Source organism: Phaethon aethereus, assembly GCF_964289735.1.
Source record: "Phaethon aethereus genome assembly, chromosome: 4".
Taxonomy (NCBI): domain Eukaryota; kingdom Metazoa; phylum Chordata; class Aves; order Phaethontiformes; family Phaethontidae; genus Phaethon; species Phaethon aethereus.
This window is the reverse complement of record NC_138578.1, coordinates 55113940-55137212: the sequence shown is the minus strand read 5'-3', so window position 1 is coordinate 55137212 and position 23273 is coordinate 55113940. Positions and strand designations below refer to the sequence as shown.

Below are 23273 nucleotides of genomic sequence, written 5' to 3'. Positions count from 1 at the left end.
TTAACTGTATCCCACCCCTTTTTGTTTACAGACTGTCACTGAAGCCACGGCTTCATTTTAGCGTGGTGTAAGCTCTTGTCTGGGGTTGAAAGTGTAAGTGAGCTAGCACAAGTCTTGCACAATGAGCATCCCTTTGCACAGAAAGCACACAACCTTTACTTCTGAAATGATCCCTGCCACCGCTCCAGACACGATTGCCTACTCCCATTCAAATATGGACTTAAAAGCCATACTTGAGCAATGGGCACTATCGTTTTCCTTGTGGTAAAACTACATTTATTTAATCCCTTTAAAAACAAACAAACAAGAAAATTACTTTGACCTTTGCCTTGGCGCAAGGATTCTGATTTGAAATGTGTATTGCATTTCTAACGCACTGTAACTGTGTCCAGCTGAACTGGGTCAGATTTATGTGCAATTAGGAAAAAAGGAAACCAAAGCAATTTAGTTTTCATGTTTGTTAATATCAAAACATCTTGTAGCAGCATTAAGTTTTAAACTGAAACACACAGAATAATAAAACAAGAAGATAACTGGAAGAGGAGTGGCCTGCTAAAAATGGCATTAAACAAATAATATGGACTTTCTCACTTGCATTTTTTCTGGTTTAAACTATTCAGAAATGTGTGTTTGAATGTCCCCACTTTGGCTGTTCATAAGCCACAGGGAGGTTTTTTTGCATGAACTCTTCAACCTGAGAGTTTTAGCAGAAAGGCTTCTTTACAAGGCTTAATTAAAAGCAGGTTTAAGTCAGGGCCCTCACTCACTCTGGTTTTTATTTTGGCCGTCTCTCTGTGTCAGAAGTCAAGTCCCAAAAGAGAAATGAAGTTCATTATTGAGTCAGGAGGGTATTTTCTCTCCTTCACTCTAAGCCCAACTAAACATGTTTCAGGTTTGAGTTTGGCTTTAGGTGCCTCCAAATGAGATTTTATATTATATGCACCTAAGGGTGAAATGTAAGAAGATGCTAATCATGATTTTTAACTTTGACTTACATAATAAATAATGTGTGAAAAGCACACTGCAATCTCTTTTGCATGCAACTGATTTGGTACGGGGAACCGTATATTCTAAACAGATGGTGTTCAGAATGGGTAATACTTCACACCATGAGAGGTTCACGATAAATGCAACGTCATCATCATGAAGCGTGGTAAATAGTCATGCAGTCACACTATAAAATGCATTGAGCAATGTACCAAACCAGAGCAGTACTGACAGATCTGCAGAAAAACATTCAACTTTTTCCAGAATGTTTTAAGTAGCAGTTTATTGGTGACTTTTGACATTCAGTACTATGGTAACAGTTTTTAAGGCACGCTCACCTCAAAACCGAGATTATATTTTATCATAAGTAACTACAGAAAAGAGGCTTCCTATTAATTCCTAAAAATGCAATGCTTTTCTTCCTGCTGTCCCTTTTTCCCACATTGCCTAGTATAATGAAAGTGGCCATAAAGAGATACACATCCAGTACAGTCCACTGTGGTTTCACCAGAACAAGGATGCATGGTGATTCTGGTGCAAGGAACAAGGGCCAATAATCAAGTAGTTAATCACTTTGGTTAACAGGAAATGTATTATGTTATCTTTTGTGGTTTTGTAACTGGACAGTAGGCACAGCCTAGTGCATCCTGTTTGCAACCAATAGCAGAAGCAGATGCAAGAGCGTGATATTTGTCATAAGCATTTCTAAGAACAAAAACGTGGTGATGTTTTTCAAAAGGCCTTTGAATGTTCACCAGATGTAGAGCACATGTGGCCCTTGAATGTGAGAGAATAATGTGACAATAAAGTTGAATCAATACAACATGTGCCAGTAATCACACCAAGATGACATGCAAACGTTTTAAAAACAAAAATATGTAAATTATTTTTAGTTCTTCAGGACAGAAAAACAGGTCACCTGGTCATCCATGAGTTGCCATTTCCATCATCGAGAGCCCATCTGCATGAAATATGTTGCTCCCTCTGTGAGACAGCATCTAGCTTTTGTATTTTTACATAAGAAATTCAGTTCCTGAAAACATTTCAGAGTTAAAAGATTTAAAGATATCCTCTGCCTCTACATACTTTATGAAAATAAAACTCCTGTTTTATTCCTGCACATGCAGGAAAAGGACAAGATAACTAGCACCCAGCAAGAGTGCTTTACTGATGTCTTAGAACTATGTATCCTCTTCTGGCTAACAGAAGGGAAGCAGGATGAGAAAGGGCATGCTACTCCATGCTTATCTTTACTTCTCTGTCCACCCATCAGATAGAATTGAGAAATTTTCCATTCATTTTCCACTAGTGATCACTTGTAATAGAGATCTTGCTCAGGCTATCGATAAAACACAAATGCACACAGTGATAGGCTAGGAAACAATTAATTTCACAGAGGCAACCAAACCATTTGCAGATGCTGACATTTGGAGTTCAAACCAATAGCCTTACACAGGTTGAATTCATACAGAAAAAGTTTCATTCTGTGTAGCTGCAAAAACTGGGTGAAATCAGAACCCAAAGCAAAACATTGACGTTTTGCTAATAGGCTTCTCAGCTATGATGTCCCCATGATGGCTTCCCAATCTACTTGTTTGTTGCCAATGCATGCAGTCAGAGCCCTACCAATTAAATGTTGCCACATGTCACTTCAGTGCATTCAGCCTCTTCTCTGCAGCGAACAAGCAGATGAAACTAAACCAGTATGTAGACAATGAAAACTTCGCCTACGTCAGTGGTTGACGCTCCCTTGAAGTACCACCAGCATACATCTTTGTGTATCTGCTGCCATCTCTGTAGACGTAATGAAAAGATGTAGTGAACCATTCCGCGCCCACATAAGGTAGGTTTCTCAAACAGCCTTTTTTTCCAGGGGACACAAGAGAAGCAGCATCACTTTTCCAATAATTCTGGCAAAAGCCAACCTCTCGCCGAGATGAGCTTGGAGAAACAGTAGGTAAGAGGACACAGAAGGTGCTACCCGAGATGTTCTAAAGCTCTCCATAACTACTGTGGAATACCGGGTACCTGAGTTTTGTGTATTGACTTTTTGAGTACTGAGTATTTTTTGAGTAATTCCAGAAATGAAATAACCTGGATAGAAAATCCATCTACAGTCTGGAGAAAAATTTACACAGAGGGGAGGCAGGATAATTCAATTAAGACAAGTGAGAAGGTTAAGAGAGCTTTTTCACTTGGCTTTTGGTACAAGAACATATATTTTAAAGTGTATTCCTATGTATCATATAGTCACAATCAGAAGACTTACAGCCAGCTAAGCCACTGTCCATTACAGATAATGAACTGTAGGTAGTGGTACATGATACCAAGAATTTTAGCTTTTTAAATTATTTTTTTTACTCAAGTAGAGACTTTTTGAGTTTTCTCATGACTGTATCTGTTAAAACAGATATAAGAATGAATGCTTTTTTAAAAAGTACTTTCAAAACCAAATAGAACCAAAACAAATCAAGCCACAGAAAGCCTGGTCACCAGGGACACCACAGCTGTTTTAAAAATATCTGCTAATAAAAAGGCAGTTGAGGACCTACGCCAGTCTCTCTTGGGGAACCTTTATTTTAACCACACTCTGATCCTATTGACAACCGAAAAACAATATTCGAAGCAGATACATTTAATAGCTACAGCATTTGATAGCCTCACTTAATAGAGTGCCTACATCCTCCCAAATTTAACTGTGTTATCTTTGTTCCTGTGTTGCAGAAGAATACTGGGTTAAGAAAGCCAGGGAAAACTGGAGACATTTTAAAAAACTTAAAGAAAACATTCCTTATTTTTATCAGAGGAGAACCCTTTTGCTCCTTTCAGGAAACGCAGCACTACTATGTGAGGGTAAGTCAGATGAAACTATGGAGTATGTCTAAATCCTTTGCTGCCTACAGCTATTTCACTTTCCCTAGACTTGCGATGGGTAGGAAAGAAATACTAGAAGAGAAACTGATGGATAGAATTAAGTCATATTTGGAGAGTTTTTCATCTCTGATACATTACCTTTTCTTCTTCTTTTACTAATACCCTCATTAAAAAGAATTTGAAACTTTCCCCTTCTCCAGGCAAAGACCCAGACTATCATTTATTACCTATACACTACCTACATTTTACTCTCCTGAAGGATAAACCTACATCAACCTGACAGTTGTGCTGCATGGCAGTGGTTTATGGACTAAGCCATTTATTTATTGTAACTACAACCATATGTTTTAACCTGCTACAAAATTATTAAATACTTCCCATCAATAGTCCAACTTAGATTTCTATACTGAATTGCCTAATGCGAATGTACAGCATTTCTGTACTCCAAACAAACAGAGCGTAAGGAGGTAAATAGCAGTTAACTGTATTCATGCCTTATTAGACACAGCTGCAAAAACAGGCTGTCGTATTTCATTAGAAAGCAGCGTACAAATTTTACGTGTGCGCAGTGCCCTTCATTTCTGCAGGCAACATGACTACTTTGAATTACAGGAACACTCACAAAACCATATGCTGTTTGTTTTAAAGGCACACAAAGGCAAACACCCTGGGATGGGGTGGTGCAGGCGGGGGACATTCAAGAGAGGAATTTCGTTTTTCCTCCTGTGGCTACTACATTTTTAATTAACAAAGCATTCTTACACAAAAAGTACATGAAACAATAAATGCACAGAAACCGATACTACTGTAGCCTCAGACAAGGTATATGCAGATCAATTCTAGGCATGGAACAAATACTTCCTTTTGCTTTTTGGGGGGAAATGAGAAGGAAGTGGTCTTGTTACACCAGCGTGTCTTCTATCAGCCCTCACACTGCTCTGCACTGAGCTGGGAACACCACAGCCAGTAGGCAGCTTCCAGCATAAATCCACTTTCATCAGGCCTTTGGCATGCTGACTTTAATGCTTTTGTACCTGAATACGGTACCATGGGGTGAAACAGGTGGTTTCCAAAGAGGCATCTTCTTAGATCGAGAAAGTCCCTAGAGAAACTTCATAGCAATAAAAGGTAACTTAGCTGAAGAGACATGAACTGGAGAAAATCTAAAGAAAGGAGACCACTACAAGAAATCTCTCTCCATTTCCCACAAAACCTCAGGAATGTGTGGAAAACACGTGCTAGGATTAAGTCATTTGTTTGTTACACACACCTGTGGGGTAGCAGAGGTAGTAGTAACCACTTTGATTAATTCCTAATATTTTACACCTGTCCAAGAGGGAAGAGTTAGGGTTACAACTTTGTTTATTTAAGCAGAGGTATCTGGTCATCTCCAAGAGGATGCACGGCAGTAAGTACTACACAGGCAGATCTCTGACAAGCAATATTTGATTTTAAAAATGATTCTTCATGACCAACTGTAGAGAGAGAATTCCACTAAGATTTTGCTAGAGGAGTCAGCATGTTGCCTTTGAACAAGACCTGCTTTTCTAGACAAGGAGAGCTGAGCCTGCCTTCTTTACTGGAAGTGAGCAAATGATGTATCTAGCAAGTGTATACATCTGTAAACAATGATATCGTAATTTGTAATGAACAAAAATCTACCATGGCTCCATAGCTGGACAGAGACCAAAAAAAACTTGTTGTATAGTACTATCTCTTTGTGTACTTCCTTTGGGGGTGGGCGTTCTCACTGAAAACAACACAAGAGTTTTATGAGTTCTCTAACTCACTGACAGTTCAATTTCACCAGGTAAAAGATAAAATCTTAAGTTAGAACAAGTAGTTAAATCCTAGACCACCCCGATCTTGGCTGACCTGACGACTCAGAAAACTAACACTACCTTGTTTTCCATCAAGTAAGCAAAATCAAGTAAAGAATATACTTAGTTTCCTACTGAAAATAATGGTTTGGGGGAAAATATTAGCCTCAGAGTCTGAGCACAGTTGTGCCTTCGAAGAGCTTCATGACCAAGAACAGATGATGCAGACAGAGATAAGAGCTGCAATTTGAAGGCAATAGCCATAAAGACATGTTTGCACAAGCATGTCAAGACTCACCAAAGTTTATTTTTTTGCTGGGGCAAAAATCCATTAGCACATTCTGTGGGACACAAGACAAACGGAGAGGCTAGGCTTACAGCTAGGGTACGGTGCCAGTGGGTCTATCTGCTTTCCGGCCTGGGGCTGACTAATGCCCAGACAACCCAGGCTGCGTGAAAAGCAATTCAGTGTGCACCTGTATGGCCACGCACGCACCATGTGCCCAGAAATGTTTGTGATCCAAGGAAGTGTGTGGGCCAGTGGAAAGGGAAATATGCAACTCATTAATGTGGGGAGACAGAGAGCATGCAATGTGGGAGCCCCACTGTTAATTTTGGATATCACCCACAGTAAAGTTTTCATTAATTTTCAGTTGTGTTGTTTCTCTGCTTTCTCCTCACCAGTCTGTGGGAAATAATCAAGTATATCCTCCAAAAAATGAGGAAAACTAAGCTGACAGACTAATATAATCACACTCAAAACCAGATATACAGTGCTGGCATTATCAAACTGGTTTGCAGATAAGAGATTTGATCGGTGATTTACTGCCTTTGAGCTAACAACCACAAGGATAAGCAGTTCCCGTGAGTACGGCTCTCATTAGATGCTGTGCTCCGTGGTGTTGATTTTACTGTTATTACAACAGTACCTGGAATCCTACCTAAGGACAACGCATGGACTGTAAAAATAAGACAATGCTCATTTCCTTAAAGACTACAATATAATTAGTGAAAGCAGACAGAACCCAAAGGTAAATGCAGTCCTGCTCCAAACATATAGCAGGGGCAAAATCCAGTTAGGATTATTAGCTAAGAAACCCTATGAATCGCATTAAAAAAAAATCCTGCTTTTCTAACCCAAACTATGACAAGCTGAGTGAACCATCTTGACTGAAAGCATCCCAAAAAAATACAACAAACAAGTCTGTTTATAAAAAAAAATGAACAAAATGGATAGAAAATAAAATGCTAGAGCACAGATGGAGCCGCCTACCTCCCCATCTCCATTCATATACCACTTTGCCTGTCCAGTAACACACAATTAACATCAAATTAATAAGCTTATTAGCAGTGACTAAACACAACAATAACACGCTTGCTTCAGTACTTGTACTTCAGTACATCAAAATCTTGCCAATTAACTTGTCCATCAGAAGGCTGATGAATGGGCATTGCTAATGGGATTTCTGATGTTGAGGCAAAAAAATGGACTATGGGAAGCTGCACTCTTCTGCTGCTCACCTGTAACCACAGAAGCCATATCTAAAAAGGTACTGCTGCCTCTGAAAATATATTATAGATGCTGTTGCCAAGAGTGCTTGAATCCTCCACTTTCTTAGATCCGAAAAAATGCATGCCATTTTTCTGCAGGTTAGTAAGCCAAGAAATTTGCCCAGTGCATTGGAGACATTTCTCATGTTTTTGGAAGAGTGGTTTTTTTTTAAAAAAGTGTTTCACATATGACTCAGCCTGTCCTGTGCAAGCAGTAATAGAAATAAGATAAATTTTTTTGGTGAGGGTGGCAACAACCTCCTTAAGAAGTAGAGACAGGAAAGCAGATCCTGCCACTAATGTACATCAGGTAGTGTGCAACTCTCTAGCAGCAGGGCAATGCATCCAGCAAAGCAAGGACTTGCTGGGTGTACACATGATAGAAACTTTGCCTCTCGGAGTACAATTATCTGTGTAAGAGTAAATGGTGACTCATTCAATACGGTTAATATTGTGTCTCTCTGCAACTCCTCCACATATACTGACAGGGAGTGAGAGCATCAGCCTTTCGGCCTGGTTAATGTTATCTTTCACAGCAAGTAAGCAGTTAATATTACATTTTAAGGAGAAAAGTCACAGAGGAGAAAGAATGGCAAGTGACAGACAGAGCCGTAGCTCTGCACGGGGATTCCCCGGGGCTGGTGAAGGGCTCCAGCTATCGCTGGTGTCAAGCGTTCATACAAAACTGGGAATCATGCTGCCCTTCTGCAACATGGGCTAACCAGCGTATCAACTGCCATGGAATCTCAGAATCACAGAATCATTAAGGTTGGAAAAGTCCTTTCAGATCATCAAGTCCAACCATCAACCCAACACCACCATGCCCACTAAACCATGCCCTGAAGTGGCATGTCCACACGTTTTTTGAATATTTCCAGCGATGGTGATACCACCACCTCCCTAGGCAGCCTGTTACAGTGTTTGACCACTCTCTCTGTAAAGAAATTTTTCCTAATATTTGATCTAAACCTCCCCTGGCGCAACTTGAGGCCATTTCTTCTTGTCCTATCACTAGTTACTTGAGAGAAGAGACCAACACCCACCTCGCCACAACCCCCTTTCAAGTAGTTGTAGAGAGCGATTGACATGCATCTCAAAAGAAAACTGGCAAGAAAAAGCTATTAATTGTTTAAACTCATAACAAAATAATGTGTGCTTGTGTAGGGGGGTGGTAGTGGTTTTTTGCTTCCCCCCTCAGAGAGCTGGCTCCCATTGCAATCTTTTATACATTGTGATTCTTTTCTTTTACAGCAAGTATTTTGGTTTTGTACATAGAACATTAATTTAACAGTTCCCATTGACTTAATATGTTCAGCCTCTTCTTCCCACAAGGCTTTTTAAGTTTTATTGATGTGGACATTCGTTCACTTAAGAAAGCCATTTCTTTATTAAGTGCTCATTTTAGAGGCTCTATGTGACCCTTATATGGATACAAAATATTAGCTCTTTCAGAATATGAGGGAGGTCTTTGCTTTTTAAATGAGCGCCACAATGGCAATACTTTGCAATTTTTCAGACCAAAAGGAAACACATTTCTTTGACAAGAATACACAAAGATACTCTTAACTCCCATGTGATATGGTAACCCCACTTAAGATATTTTAACCCTTTGTCAGCCAGAGTTAGAAAAACTTAAAAGTTTTCTTTCAACAGATTAATAAATTGTCAGTAGAAATAGCTTCTGTTCACTCTCAAAGGATTATTTAATGTTAAAACAATGATAAAACAATCCCTACCTGTATTTTATTTTGCTTTCAAAGTAGTCTGACGAGCATTCTAGTCACAGAAAATGTTTGACTAGAAGAAATATATATACACATATATGGAGTAGAAGAATTTTTTTATATTTTTATACATACACACATATGTCTCTCTTTCTGACCAAAACTAGTTGGAACGTCTTAATTCTGGCATGTCAAACCTGGGAAATGGTCCATAACTGCGCTGCCTGAGAACATGGAACATGAACTGTAACCAACAAGCTCCTCCACTATGGAGTATCATGCGTGGTGCATAAACCCAAACACACTCAAAACAGCTCATCACTTCCACAAATTCAGTCCACTGTTTTACCTGTATTGCTGTAGCACTGAGGTGTCCCCAGCAGTTTACGGCTCTGTTTTACAGAAATGTATAGAAAACACAGAAACACAACTGAATTCTTGTTAAAAACAAGGTATCATGAATGTAAGAGGCGTTGAGCAAGCAAAAGAAATAAACTGAGACCATGAGAGGCGGGTGACAAAAAGCAACACTATTTCACAGCTTGTATACATCAGTTTTTAAGCAAGGCCATGAAATTTAACATAAATTTTATGTAGAATACATACATGCAAAGTTAAAAATGTCACATGTATAAAGGCAAATTTCCAATGGGTTTACACGTTCTAGAAATGACTCCCAGTTTAAATGGAGCAAGTCTAACAAACAGATGTTTAAATAAGAACTTACTCTAAATAATTTGGAAGCTTAAGCAAGTGATTGCTGCAGGAGTATTTTGTCTTCAGAAGTCATCAACAAATTACATTTGATTCTCTAGCTGTGTAAGACAGAATGCGTATCAGTGTCCAAACTGCAGTCTCATCCAAAAGGTACGAGATTCCAGAGGCTGACCTTTGCAATCAGCATGGTATCATGCAAGACTCCCACCAAGACAATTCATTCCATATGTAACTTTATGTTAAAAAGTGACTGATCTAATTTCAACTTTTTTTTTTAATATAATATCTTTAATTACAGTCAGCTAACATTATGGGCCTTCTTTCCAAACACTATTGCAATATCTCTTTTAAAAAGATTTATTGATCAACTTCACAGGCCACCAAAAAGACAATTTATTGCACTGAGCTAAGCTACATAATTATAAATTACATGTAGACTAAAGCAATGTAAATAACAATAACAAGGAGTGCCACTGATCTTAATCTATTCTGTGTAGAAATAGAGGTCTCACTACAGCTGAACTATGAATTATTCTTGCAGAGCAAGAGGAATTACTCCAAAAGCTTTTCTATTTCCTCACTGCTTTGTATCAAACTGCCTCCTTCGGCAGCCTTGAAGCCCATGCTTAAGCTTTTTGGTCTATACCAGTTTAGAGTCAATAAATGTCACCTAGTAAGTACTGTACCCCGTAGAAAAGTTCAGAGGTCTGAAAACTACAGTGAGTTCTAGGCAGGGAAAGTCTGCAAGCTGGTGTCTTACAGTTTCCAAATTTATTGGCACAGGGTCCAGTGCAGGCATGCATATGAGAACAACGCCTACCATATTCCGCAATGGCCAAAAGTGCAAATAAATAATAATGTCATCCTTGATTAAGTAATGGGTCATGCGTACCCTGCATTTATAAAAACAGTAGAGAATCATGGCACAGGATGGAACGGTTATGAACACCCTAGCTATTAGATCTTGCTACTGAAACATTAACTACAATGTAAAATACTCAGCTGTATTGCAGTTTTTTCCACTTTTTTGTGAGTTTGCACTTTAATATTCATAGGAGAAGGAATGATGTCATTTTACTAACCTCATAATCACTTTCTGCCAACAGAAAAATAAAAACATTGGAATGACCATCTGGCATGAAGTTTCTGTTTCTCTTAAAAACATGTCTATATTTTTCTGTTTCTCAAGACACCAAGGACAAAAAAAAAATCTTGTCTTCTGACAAATTTTACAGCACAAAAATGAGAAAATAGAAATAAAATAAAATAGAACTAATTAGTACTTGGAAATATAAACATGAAAATACTATACTGTCAGGAGCTCTCAATGTAAGTATGTGTACAAAGCTTCCACCACCAGAGTATCTGACCTACTAATATTATTACCAGGAGCCACTAAAAACTCCAGATACTTTTGCTAAAATATTACAGTGTTCTCTTTCCTACGATGGCAAAGCTTTGAAAAAAGAAGAATGGAGAAGAACCTGTAAAATTTAAAAAGCAACCAGGTCATCCTTTGAAAACAAGTAAGTTAACTTTAGAAGGTAATGACTTTGATAGATACATCACACATTCTATACTGAATTCACACATAATGACAACTTTGATTTATAGATAGAGGCAGCCCATCTTTAAGATCTATCTTTGCTTGCTGATTGGCATTACAGCACTGTATTTGTTTTTCTAAGCAGTCAAGGTGATGTGCACTGCCCATTTGTACGTTCTTGGCAGAGACTAGAAGTAACACATTATTGAGCTAGGCAGGCTGATCATGAGCTCAAATACAAGAGCAATAGGACAACGTGTGTCAGGTGGTGGTACACATTGTCACGTCAATTGAATAGCTGTCCTCAATATGTGCTAGAAACATGCAATTTCCAAACTCACCAATGACATTCCTGGTGACAGAGCTGGGAGATGCTATGTGTAGGAGCACTGGCCTGATCAGCAAGGCACTCACCTCATAGACAATGCAGGACATGAAAGGAGTCAAAGCTCAGAGGGGACTTAGTCCCAGTCCAAGGGGCTTTCAGTCCAAGAAGTCAGACAATTCAAATAGGTGAAAGCTGAAATTCATTTTAGCTGGATATGCATCATGAAGCTAATTATAGTCACTCATCTATAGAACAAAACTGTGAATGTGTTGGGGATTACTCTTGAGATTATGTAACGTGAATCATCATCACAAAACAAAACTTTGACAGTACTGAGATCCAATGGTGGCATCATAGCTTCTAGGTCAATGCTGAATCTCTCTAATTTTCCAGTAAACTGTGAAATGCTGGTGAGCATGTGCAAAAACTTTGTGCCACAAAAAAGCCACAAGCAGCAACAATCCCCTCCCCAACACTATAATAACAATGAATTTAGTAATCTTTCAGATTTCCTTACTTTCACCAATCCAGTTACTTTAAGACAACAGTGCTGGCATTAAAATGAAGTTTAGCCCAGACATCTCAAAAAAGAAGAGAATGTGTGAATACTACTCAGTATGAGAAGTACTCTACTCTTAAGTCTTGAGAGCAACATGATGCCAGAAGGATGCAGCCAATTCTAGGAGTCAGCGTCCAACCTGAGGAATTTCAGAGCAGTGCCCTTCACACAGCAACTGCACCTTCCCTAATATACACACATTACGCCCCCGTTCATACTGTCTGTCTACTGCTGCTGGGTATATATAAACTGAATTTGGAGGCAGAAATCCCTGCTAAGGGAATGTATGAGTAGCATATGTTAAAAAAAAAAAAAAATTCTCTCGGTGTCACATTTTGTTTAAATTCTGGAGAAAGCCCCTCTTCTTGGTCTTTTGTATTTCATGGGCCTCTACTTCTCCATGAAAGTCATAAATTTGAGGAGAACAGGGGATATAGCTAAACAAAGCTGAAAAGTATGGAGTGACAACACTCTTTCTTACTTCCTGTTACCTTCCTACATTTTAAATCCTCACTTGAAGGAAAACAAGGTAGTCACATGAGGAGTACTGGGGAGTTACAGGTAGCGTGGTGCAGCATTTAGCTTGTGTTCCTCTTCCCACCTATCAGTTTTATGGATGGTCAGAATTAGAAAAATAGAAAGCAGACCTCAGAAGCAAAATAGGATGGGGTGGGATATCGCCCTCATAAATAAAATACACCGTTTCACTTCAAAAGCATTTAAAACCTCTGGGTAGTAGAAGCCTCATCATATGCAGAGGTAGAGCAGCAGAACACAGAAAACTTGTGACCGACAAGATGAATCATTCTGATGCATTATTCTTAACCCAGCACACGATCCTCTTTCCTTTGAGGTCAAGGCCATAATCTCATGAAAATCCAATTTTGCTCTCAAGACCATTCATCCATCCCAGTTAAGGAGAGGACAACTCTGTGGTAAGTATGCAGCTGCATTGACTTTCAGCAGACTTCTAGTCAAAACCAAATTTCCTTGCTGGAGATGTAAAAAAATTATTGAGACAACACAGGTCTGAAAAAATGTAATTACGGGTCTTTAATTACGATAAAATAGTGGAAATGGGCTGCCTTCTACCTCTACCAGGCCATTTTTAGAGCTGAGTATCAGCAACACATCAACTGAAAGGAGTGATTCAAGGAGTAAAGAGAAGAAGAAGAAGAATTGAAGAGGTTATTCAATGTAAGAGTTAAACTAAAGGTTTCATGTCAACAATGTGGTTTTTCTGTAAAGCACAAAGTAGACTAAGCAGAGAGTCATGAGACCCATCAGAGAGACCCAGTAATGAGAGAAATTCCAAAACTGTGCAGATTTATTTTTTTGGGAAATGCGAGTATTCTAACACCAGCTATTTATACTGGGTTATCTCCTTTGGCATCAGCTGGAGTCTGACATGCATCTATGAAAAATCTAAAATTCCTACATTGTCCGAGTCTAATAATATTACTCCCAGTAGATCTTTCACAAACAGTTGTATTCTATGTGCTTCCAATATCAGATAGTAACAATAGTACTTTCATGTTGAAACAATTAGTTTATTAAGGATTTTTTAAGATCTATTATTTTAAAATATCTGAAACATAACCATTATGCTAAAGAATTTCTTAGTAGTGCTGCTGAAATTCACAATATAGTGTCCTAGTTGATTTTTTTAAATAAAAATACATGATGCCTTTTGGGTGTCTCAGTATATTGCTCTTCCTACAAATCCCTGTCAACAGATCAGACATGCCATGCGCTCAGAAGCAGATCATGATGTCAGACTCTGTCTTCAAAATGGAGTCAGTAAAAGGATTCATACTGTACAGATTGTGTAATTAAAAATAATTGTTGTTTGAAGTACTGAAAATGAGTATGTGCTTAAGGAACAGTTACAAATGTTAGCCTAGAAAGTTTGCTTTGGCTAACACATTTTACCTTAATATGATGGGTGGAAAGCAGTGGGTATAATCCAAAGCCACCTACGATTATGAGAGTGCTTGTTATACATTTCTTTTTTATGAAATATATAGTTTGGTTGTTTCTTACCTCTGTTTTTCCACTCCCTGATGATTTACAGCTTAGTTTTTATATAGGCAGCTGTCTGTTGTTGTGAAAACAATGCTGAGCTTGCAGCTTTATTTTGATTCTAAAGCTGAACTGGTTTTAAAATGGAACTTAGCCAGCTTCTGAGAAGAGCTATGTGACATGAGTCACTGCAGGAGAGAGAAGGGGACTACGGGCTGTCAGGCTGTCAGTCCCATGGTCCACAGTCCAGACAAACCAAAGAATAGCTGCAATGAGTTCTTTTACCCGAGATGTGTTTATTTCTTAACTAGAGAAAGAAGGCTGCCTATGTTATGCAAAAATATTTGTCTTACCAAGACAGAATAGCTTTTTTTAAATTAACGTAGACAAGAGCTTGCTACTATTTAAGTTCTGCATTTTTTGCCCCCCAAATGTTCAGAAATTCATTGACTACAAAGCTATGAAGTATGGGCTGAGCCTTCTCAAAGGACCGGGGATTATATCCTGCTGCCAGAGATAATGGGGAGAGTCTGATTGTTGGTTTGTTTTTGACATCTAGACAAAGACAGCAAATATTTACAGAAGTAATATCTGGTCTTAGTTGAGGTCCACACTATAACACTTCACTCATTTAAGGCTGACTCTAACTTCATTAGGAGTTAGCTCATGAAGCTTTGCCTCTTGCTAGGATTTCAGAAGATGGTTCCTCTAAAAACAACACAATGGCAGAAGAGACAGTATAGGGAGGAAAGTTTTGAGCTTTCCTTGAATTTCAGCAGAAATTAACTGTATTATGTTCTTAGAAAAACTCCTCCTTTGCTTGGTACATCTCCAAAGGTTAGTAGGATAGAGTTCAGTATACCACTAACTCTTAATTTCCTGAGAGAAATCCAAGTGTGATATAAAATAGTATGTAAATAATACTGTGGTCACCAACAGGATGCCGTAAAAAACGTGGTGGTGGGAAAAGCTGAGACTAGATGACAGCTGTGAGCAAGAGAAACCTTGCTTTCTTGGTGCATGTTATTTCCTGCTTTTCTTTCATCTGCTTAGTAAATTACACAAGTTTTACACTCACATAGTAACAAAGTCTTCTCTGCATTTGATTCGACACGTTACCTCAAGAAGCATCTTCAGACTGGTAGCGATGATAATGATACTACTACTACTACTAGTAATATCCAATGCTGAAAGTTATCATCTTGAAATTTCATATAGATTACCCAATTCAGATTATTTATGCACTTCAGCTTTAATATCTACACTTTCGTTTGTAAAATTATTCTTAGACAAAACTATAAAAGATTAACTAGGTAGGTTCCCATTCCTTTTACCAGTTTGGCAATAGGGAACAGCTTTTTAGCAAGACATCCAACACACTTCTTCATAAAAAATACAGAATTCAATCAGAATTCAAAAACTGAAATAAAACATTTTTACTTAGGTCAAATAAATTCACACAATATGTACCTGCAGCAGTAATCTCTCAAAGGCAAGGAAGTTGTCCCATTTGGAAGTCTGGGGATGTTTCAAAGTCTGGACCATGGCCAGCACAAGCTGTAGAAGACCACAATGGTTCTCCAAAGCTTTGAGGTTATTTCTGAAAAGCTGAATGTATGAGCTGAGCTGTTCTGGGGTAACTCTGCCTGTGGAAAGCAAAACAGGACACAGCATTCAGTGGTGGCAAATACAAACCTAGATTTTTTAAAATATACAGTGAATGGGTTATAGAGAACTTTAGAGGCTTTCTCTACTATGGGCCTGATCCTACAATCCCTGGGAGCTTCAAGCTGCAGCAACAGGTCAGGACAAAGACTTACTTCATCCATGAATTGTGGCTGAAGGTATGTGGTATGGCAGGTATTTAACAACACACAACAGATGCTGACATAAAGGGCAATACCATTTTTTGTTTTCAGACATAGAGGGACATTCATTTAAGCTAGGGAAATAATACTTGATGACTACTTCTAAACAATGGTTGATCTTTCTATTTTGATCAGAAGTCCAATGGGAATTTGTGAGCCTTTTACCTTACACCAAACCCATACCCTCCAGCCGCTTCCTGAGAGTGCATTTTTGATCAGTGTTGACTCAAAATATAGAGATAATGTTAGTAATTCAAGGAACTGTTTTCTGGAGCTGTTCTTGGAAGGGACACTTCCAAGGCATGACTCTTCAGTTTCTGAGATGCAGTAGGTGCATCATGATTTCACCCACTATTTGAAAATAAACACCGCAGTGCCCATACATTTGCCTGTAGATCTCTCCTTAACAGAAGAGCATGAGGGGAGTCATTCAGGCCACACAATCACTACAGAATTAGCAGTTATTCCATCCAACATTAAAGTGCCATATAAACTGCTCAATCAATTTGTATTTTAGAAATGATCTGTTCCAGGGAGGAAGGTCCATAGTACCTCATTTGCCCCAGGAAAATCATCACAGGTGATCACACATCCCCTCAAAATGCAAGGAAAAATTGTGTCAAAACCCCATCCTAATTGCAAGTCTGGACTGAGATCCAGTTCAGGGATGTTTCCTGGCAGTAACAAGTCATCTCCTCAAGCAAACCAGACCTAAAGCGCCAGGACATGTGAGATGCAGCAAGGAGAAGCCTTTAACTTAAACAGGTCAGGCTTTGGTGCCAGGAGGGCACTAGGCTGAGCTGATGCTAGGCAGTTTATAGCTTACACCACTGATCATTTTATACAGTATTTTTCCATAACCGAAAGATCTTGTAACACTGCCACTGTGTTTCTTCTCTGCATTTGGTTATGTCAACACTGTACAAGGCTCTCCATCTACCTCCATCCATTCACTATAAATGGCGAATAAATGATTCCAACAGTGAATAAAAGTTGAAAGCGCTTTCTCTTAGTTTCTGTGATACCAAGGGTGGTCTTTGGAACAGCACTTGGATTAGGGAAAGCTGCTAAATAAAGCAAAAACACACAGGCTCTTTATGTGAATTTTAACAGAAAGCATCAAACTGAAAAGTCAGCAAATTAACACACAAATCAAGCTGACACCACTCAGTAGGCCAGAGAGCTGACAAAAGGCTTTCACGGTTAGCCCACATAGGCTAAAACAGCAACCACAGCCATGTGTGTTTTTAGACTAAACACTGAAGCTTTCAGTCTTGCTTTATTTCTTTTAAAGCTGTGTCAGGCAGATTTACACGGTGATTTGAAAATGTCAGTCCGTGATGCCTTGCAGCGTACCTTTGATTATTATTACCTATAGCAGTCCTGATATATCGTAGCATATTCAAAATCTGATAACTTGCTTCAACTGAGAAAACATGAAGTTGCCAGGCCTGCCCTCATATGAAACAGTAAAATGGGAAGGCTTTCAAGACTTCTGATTTCAATTTAAAAAAAACAACTTTTCAAGAGTTTAGTTCCGTATTGTCCCTTGTGAAAGTGAATCCAGATGCAGCAGTGGATCAGTCTAAGATCCATTCAGCACCATTTTAGATAAACAATCAAATTCTTTCCCACCCTCAGAGTACCACCAAAAGAAAGTCCAATACATATGTAAACAGAAGTGAAATCCTGACCTTTGCAAGTCGTTAACAAAACTTACATTGGCATTAAAGATTCCAGCATCTCATACGTGATATTTACAGTATCCATGGAACCACTTGGATCCAGGGTTCAAGAGTTCCAGCCAGTTTCTACACAGAAATCTCCCTGGACAGCTGGCTGATAAATACAACTGTTCCAGCAGATGAGGAGAGGAATTTGGGAAAGTGATTGGTGGCAATCAGCAATTAAATTACTTTTCCTGAGGCCTAAATCCTCACCACCTTCCCTGCTGCTTGCTCACAGAGGGAGATTTCAGCACCACAGACTAAATTTAATCTAATCCCAACCCTACCATCCTTTTCTTTTTTTAAAGTGCCTCTGCCGTTTCAAGTCCTTTTGTGTTGCAATGTGGCAGACAGGTCCTATGAAATCAAGAGGAGACAGATGCCAACCACATCATCATGTTCCAACTGTCATTTTGTTCTTCTAATGCAAATCCAGAGACTCACAGGCAGAAGATGGCAACTACTGGCAGAAAGGACTGTAGTGTAAGCGTCTTGTTCTGCTCTCTTCTCTTCCTGCTCCATCAGAGTCATACTCTGCTCCAAACTGTACACCTGTGCATAGCCACATGTCCGTGTGGGCACCAAAGCCTGACTTGCGAGGACTACGTGACGCTGACAAAACACTTGGTTATTCTTTAATTCCTGGATGTGGGAAGAAGTATGACCTCAACCACTCTTAAGGGATTTAAAAGTACTGATAACCTTTCTTGCAAAAACACCAGGAATTCCATATCATCTGGGAAGTAACCTTTGCCATTAACAGCTATCAGGTGTAGCATGTGTGAGACAGCTACGTTTATCCCAACCTCTTTTAATGACATTAAATCATGATACAGGACTTGATAAAAAACACCACCTACTGAAAGCAACATTAAAAAAAAAAGTTTCAAAGCTTCGTATCTCTTCCCAAGTACAGCAGAGAGGATAAAATGAATAGGTGGTGACGGGGTGATGGGGAGGTCTCACAAGTGAAACTCAAAAGTTAACAGAATACGGGAAGATGCTTTTTGAGGCTAGGATAAGAGCATCTGCTGTAAATTGGGAGTTAAAATCTGGAAATGACAGGAGGAAGAAATAATAGGCCTCCTCACCGTAAAAAAGAAGGTACAATCCATACCAGGTGGTATAGCACAAAGCTTCTCCTCCTCGAGCACTCCATGCAGCTCCATCCACCCCCATTCCTCAAGGTTTAACTCAAAATTGTTTTGCATGCCCACAGAGGCTACCATAATGATTAGGGGGACAGAGAACTTAAGTTATGAAAACAAAATAGAAATGCTTGGCTTATAAGGGCTCCCTGCCCCACCTGGAAAAAAATAGATTTCTATGAATGCGTGAAAAATGTTTACATTAAGGGTCAACATTGGTACTAAAATCAATGGGCATAAATAAAGCATGAATATATTTACAGAAGACATTAAGAAACATATTGCTGTATCAATCAATCTTCCAGCAGTGGAAACAAAGGCGGAGGCAAACAAATTTAACTTGTTCTAAGGCAAGGTTTGATGAGTATCGAATGATCAGTTGCATAAATGCTCATAAGAATTAATTCAATACAAATGGCCCCCTTCAATGCTGTACTCCTACTATACTCCAAACATATTGGGACATATAGCCTCCAACTTTCAAGAATTCAGGGCAGATCCCAAAAGAACTACAAATCACTTTTGCCAACTTTTAATTTACAGAAGCCATACCTTGTATTTAAAAAAAAAAAATAATTGAAATAAATTATTTTTTGTTAAATATGAAAATAGCAGCACTGAATACCAACATCCACAACACTATACCATATAGAAAATGCAGTTAGTACTACATGCACAAATTATGATGTGTAAGTTAGACTGAAGGGAAGAAATAATTCTACTACTAGTAAAGCAGATGACTCAAGTTAGACAGAAATTACCAGACACTGATATTAAAGGTCTGTCAAAAATCTGTTCTTGAGTAGTGAGAGTAGCCTGAGTAGAACAGAGAGACATATTCACCTCAACAGTTAAACAAAAGGTTATCTAGACAAACCACATTTGTAGACATCAAGACACAACTCCACAGTATGACTTTTTTCCATTTTAAATTAATGTTGCAGTCTACGTAGTGTAATACAGGCATTGCTTCAATAAAATAATTATTTTTCAAGATATATTTACTGGTAGAAGTATATTTTTAAAATTCAGAATCCCAAAGGGCTTTTTTTTTTTTTTCTTCATATAAAGATTTATGGATGAACGAGGTGTCTAAAGAGCAAAGGTCAGAATTATCAATGCGCTGTTCCAAACATACAGTCCTTATTTTTTCGTCTAACACTTAGTTAATTATCTCCATAGGGACAAGAAAACAAGTAAGGAGGAAAGTACATTTTGTGACCGATTGAATAAATAAGTGGTGCTTTTCCAAGACTACAGGAACCGCCAAATACACATAGCTTTAAACTTAGTTCAATTTTATGCAAGAACATAGTTTGAGCTCCACTGGCTAGAGCACTTTTGCTGAGGTCCATTTTTCACTTGACAGAACCATGAATAAGAAATGACCTTGGCACACTTATGTTCACAGGCAAGATTTTTCAAGGCAGTAGAGGGCTGAAAAATTACAAATAAATTGTTTTCCTTGTCCACAGTCTTTGGAATACAGACCTATCTCTCCCAGTAGCTTGCCTCTGATCACGTCCAATGCCACATACTTGTGAGGAATGTAGAAAGCTCTCATACTGCACAAAGCCAGCTGGGCAACAGAAACTGCTAAGGGAGTCAGGTATTTTGCAAACTAAGTGACAGAGACTTAGTAGGACAGATGAGGCCCCTTATGTCTCCTTGTTAGTGTAATTTCCAGATGTAATTAATAACTCAAAATGCTTTTGTACTTCTTAGAAAGCTTCAGTAAAACTCTAACAGCAAGAGCCACAAAAGTAATTTGATCTCAACTTTTTGTTTATTTAACTACAGAAGTCATCCAGTCTTTACATTGTTAATAAAGAAGAGAAGAACGCCAGCTACTCGCTAGTTCTTTGGAGAGATGAAAAGTAGGCCAGTATGAGATGCTGTTTGGCTGGCTTCTCCAGAATAAGGTTCTGAACCTGAAGAGCACTAAACCTTACAGCAGCCTGACAGCAGATGTCACAGGCATATGTCTAAGAGCATACGCTCATCTCCCACAAACACAAACCCATCTGCTCTGGGCTTGACGGTCATTTGTAAGCCTCTCTCCCTTTTCTGTTGCAGGAGCACTAGCATCCAGATAAACCCATGGTCACAGGTATGAGCATAAACAGTAAGTCCTCACTACAGCAATCCCAGGATAAGTCCATCTCAGGGGTCTGAGCAGCCCCTGAAGTACACCCCGAACTGCATGGCCGTGGCAGCCTCCTGCTGCCCCCAGCAGCACTGTGCCACCGAGGAAGAGCTAGGACCAGCCTTCCTTCCTCACTGGCCCGTACTGACCCCATTTCTCCTACCACCTTAGCAGTAGCTGTAAGACACAGGCATTGGAGGTCAGCAATTCTTCCCAGCCCATCGTGGGCTTTTCAGGGCATCTCAGGTCACTCCAGAGTGATGGACCTTCAGGGAGGCAGAGCCTCCCACCTATCATGTGTTTGAAAGTATGTATAGCAGTGGCTTTCAGGGACATAGGAGCCACTGACAATGGTGACAACTATGCTGAGGTTTAGCAAATACTGGAATAGAGGTATACACCCAGAACATATAACGGTGGACTCTATTTACTATTCAATTTACACTTGCCATGTGATTCTGAACATCTAAACACCTGGCTTCAGTCTCATCAGCTGTAGCATTGAGTTAGTGATCTTAAAAGCAGTTTATTATTCATCACTCGATGTGTATGGTATGATTAAATCCTTGTTTTACCAGTGTTCCTATATAGATAATTTGTATTCAAACAAATACCATATGCTGTTTTAGCCTTCTCTCCTAATTAGCCTCAGCCTTTTATTGCAAAATGGAAACCATGCTTTAATATTCATTGTTACTATTCTTTCAAAATTCTTTTACGAGTCTTAAATAAAAACTAATCAATTAGGTGGGACAAATGTAGCTAAAGCACTCGAATATAATCATCAAGGTTTTCAGTTCTAAGCACCTAAATATGACTGCAGCTTTTATTTACGATTCCTAATTATCTACAGTTTCACATTTCCCAGCACATTCAGAAGGCTTTGACAAACATAACTGGTAGCTTAGGTGTCTCAATATGGATTGATAATTCTTTCTTTTTCATCCTGCAGAGCTTTGTTTTTAAATGCATGGCCACTTCAACACATTATTTCCTTCTTTGTGCACTCTACCATTCAGTTTCCCCTTTTCAATGTTAAATCAGTATGAACAAAAAAGTAACGACCATCTCTAGCCAACATCTACAACATTCTCTGGTTGCCTTCCCAAATATTAAAGCAAATTTCAGAACTGTTTGAATAAATAGGTGAAATCTTATCTCCCAAAATTAAGCTTCCTAGGGGTTGGCATCTATATTAAACTTCCAATTTAATACTGGCATACCAGAGTGTCTCAAATCCTCTTCTTAATCTTGACTAAATATGTATCATGGTCTTATTTTATTACATCTTGCTTTTCACCTCTTCCACCCGGTTAATAAATACCGAGTACTAGGCCAAGTCCCAACCAGAGGGTCTCCAGGTCTAAAAAAACAGTAATCCTTGAAAACAGTAACTGACTGTGACTGTAAAGACACTTGAGATATGCAAATTTGGTTGAATCATCTCCTGGATGCTTTAAACTTCTTGCAGAAATGAACCAACTTGTTTGCCTTCAAATAACATGCCCAAAGGATTTCAGGTGGCTTGCGCATGTCCTCATTTAGCACTAACACATATGTTTTCAGACACAGAGTACTTCATCGTGTTCTTGGCATGCTGTCCCACAGACAGGGAGGTCATTGTTCTTCTTTGGTACATTATTCACAGGACTGATTACTTCTCCGATGATTTCTGGAAGATTTCTGCAGCTGAGAATACCCCAACAATAATTTTGGGTGGTAAGCAAATAAATAGGAATGGAAAAAATGATGATGTATGAGTATGTACATGTGTAATTCACCATGTCTCTTGTGTAACGAGTCATCCTTTGCGAGACTGAATGATGAGGCTTACACAATTATGCTTGGATAAAAAGCACCGGACGAGCCACCCGGTTTTACTGTATTACCATGTTCCACTTTAAGTCTTACACTTACGAGAATTCACGAGCCCGCCAGCACGTATTCTATCTTTGGTCTAAACCCTTCAGCACGGGCTGTTCTCAGTGACACTTTACTCCTTTTACTTCCACATCACTTTCCGCTACTTTCTTCAAGTCTGATCCCCCTCTTTTTTAACTAGATGACTCCTTCCTTAACAGAAAGAAATTCTAAAGCCCTTTCTGTCCTCTTCTAAGACACACAAAGCACGGTACTTTGTGCTGATGTCCACAGGTGCCCCAGTGTTTCAGCAAAGTGCAGGTGCCATGTGTTTCTGCTGCGTGCCAACCAGACACCAGAATCAGCATCTCCCAACCCCTATTCATGAACTCTCCT

The 23273-nt window shown here is 39.0% G+C and overlaps 1 protein-coding gene across 1 annotated transcript in view; it reads right to left on the bottom strand.

Moving 5' to 3' along the window:
• SCFD2 (sec1 family domain containing 2) overlaps positions 1–23273 on the bottom strand; it is a gene marked incomplete at both ends in the record, with an annotated part of 200479 nt that overhangs the window by 131048 nt on the left and 46158 nt on the right. Inside the window, one exon of the mRNA XM_081999658.1 lies at positions 15599–15770. Coding sequence (XP_081855784.1) covers positions 15599–15770 — 172 coding nt within the window. The remainder of the gene's footprint in view (positions 1–15598; positions 15771–23273) is intronic.